Source organism: Sphaeroforma arctica (assembly GCF_001186125.1).
Source record: "Sphaeroforma arctica JP610 unplaced genomic scaffold supercont1.2241, whole genome shotgun sequence".
Lineage (NCBI taxonomy): Eukaryota > Ichthyosporea > Ichthyophonida > Sphaeroforma > Sphaeroforma arctica.
In genome coordinates, this window is record NW_014038317.1 from 1 (window position 1) to 2,404 (window position 2,404).

Sequence of the window (2,404 nt, forward strand, 5' to 3'; positions counted from 1 at the left end):
TTTCTTGGTATTTGTATGTGTTGATACGATTTTTAAGTCACTTTCCCAAGTTATGTCATATGAGTCAATCAGCTTGTAATGCTTGAACTTTCGTCGTCTGGCTAACCACATACATGTATGCACATGCGTATGTGATTGCGGCTGGCTATACTTTATTGTGTTGCTCGCAAATATGCAGATGATGTATAACTTGACAAACTACATCAAATTTATGCCTGCAAATACTTTCATGTTCTGTTAATATGCTTGGTAGAATCTGCAAAACAAACATTTCATATATGTGCACAATATTAACATCTATATCTTTATAGCTTGGAATTGTCTGTATAAAGCGGAACTATTTATACAGCTCTTTTATGGCAAACGTATGTTTTACGCATGCATATACAATTTTTCAGGTACTCATATCAGTTTAGTGCGTATGAAATGATCCACAATACATACCTATCGAATTAATACAAGTTGACCATTGGTACTTCACATAGAATAAAGTACACAGCTATAGCCACATATTGCTTTCTGGTAGCATCGCACATTAATATATTGTGCTTTGTTGTACAATCATACTGTTACGCAATCATTCCACTTCTTTGTGGACGCCCATCATAGCAGTGAAGTGTATGAAAAATCAAGCTGTCAGTTTACTAGTATGTGTAATAGTCTAATGAATGACAAGAAATCAATACGCACCCATTTACCCATAATATTGATTTTTTAAGGTTTTTATTCAGTCACCCTTATCAATGGCGATAATTAATCTCATTACATATTGCGCTCTCAAGCTCGTAAATACTGCGGCGGAATTTGACCCAGCGGCTGCGATGTAGAGAAACAATACCAAGCGAGTACATGAGATAAACGTTAGTGCCGTCCGACAAGTAGAAGGATATATATGTATATGTATATATGTATATGTAAATGGAAATGAACATGGACAAAACACATTCTCCTAGACCATACAGCACTAATATAGATACTAAAGCCCTCATGGATTAAACCATACGCATACAATGTAAACACCTTAACAGAATCGGTTTCCAAAACATCTTCCCAGACCATACACTATCAATATAGAGGCTTAAAGCCCTCATGAAGAAAAAAAGATACATATACAATGCAACACCACAACATAATTAGAATACAAAACATCCTCCCGGAACATACACCATCAATAAAGTGGTTTAAAGCCTGCAAAATTTAAAACTAATATCATAGATATACAATACAACACCATAGAAAAATCAGTTTACTACACACCCTCCCAGACCATACACCATCGATATAGAGACATAAAAGCCCACATAGGTTAGAAACCATGGATATACAATACAAACACCATAGAAAAACAGTCTACAACACATCCTCCCAGACCATCCACCATCAATATACAGGCCTAAAAGCCCACATAGGTTAAAAACTATAGATAAACAATTCAAACACCATAGAAAAACAGTCTACAACACACCCTCCCAGACCATACACCATCAATATACAGGCTTAAAAGCCCACAGGTTAAAAGCAATACATATACAATACAAACACCATAGAAAAACAGTCTACAACACACCCTCCCAGACCATACACCACCAATATACAGCCTTAAAAGTCCTCACAGATGTTAACCCATACCATTAGTTCCTTATATTGCCTTAGGCTCTCCGAGGCATTCCACTGCGCAAAGTTGAGCAGATGCAGTGCCCCGGCCTCATTCAATGTGCTCTGCTGCACCAGCGCAGCCACCGCTGCCTTTTGGGCAGGGTCTAAGTTTGCGGCCGCTGTGGGTGGCACCTGTGCATGCATAGTGCGAAGAAACCGATACTATTTAGTGACCTATCGGTCGAGTTCAGGGGACAAGTGAGACGTGATAGACTAGGATTGGACTTGAAGAAAATGCGCCAGTCTTCGCGTGTAGATAGATAGAGCAGGAAGGATCTAGAGGAATTCTCGTTGTACCGACCTACAGGTGAACGGAAGGAGACAACAAAATACACTCACATTGTACGAGCCCACACGTAGTGAGGAGTGTATCGATAGTCGGTGTGGTAAATGGAGGTCATAGCACACTCCGCACTATAGTGCGGTGAAGACAGCCGCTATCTATCGTGGCTGAAGGTTAGGCTGAGTGGTGGTGAGTGTTATTCTATGAAGCAGCAGCATGTGCACTCCCGAACCACTGTGGACCAAAGAATGTGTAGTGTCTGGACTATTGAAAGGCACACTAAAGCAAACACCACGCCGCAGGTGCAATTGGTTATGGCGAGTTGTTAACCTACCTATCCACCACAGCTATACACCTTGACGACAAAAGCAAGTTCACGACACTGCGAAATAGAGCCAGCTACAGATGGGTCCACACGATCGCAAGCACACACGCTGCAATATGCATACATAAAACTACACATAT

At 40.4% G+C, this 2,404-nt stretch overlaps 1 protein-coding gene across 1 annotated transcript in view; it reads right to left on the reverse strand.

Annotated features, from left to right (window-relative positions):
* Positions 1–719: 719 nt before the first annotated feature.
* The window catches only part of SARC_12349 (hypothetical protein), a 6,632-nt gene continuing 4,947 nt past the window's right edge, over positions 720–2,404 (reverse strand). The window contains exons 9-10 of the mRNA XM_014293545.1: positions 1,630–1,788; positions 720–816 (exon numbers count right to left, since the gene is read on the reverse strand). Of these exons, the coding sequence (XP_014149020.1) occupies positions 778–816; positions 1,630–1,788 (198 nt within the window). The 3' untranslated portion in view covers positions 720–777. The remainder of the gene's footprint in view (positions 817–1,629; positions 1,789–2,404) is intronic.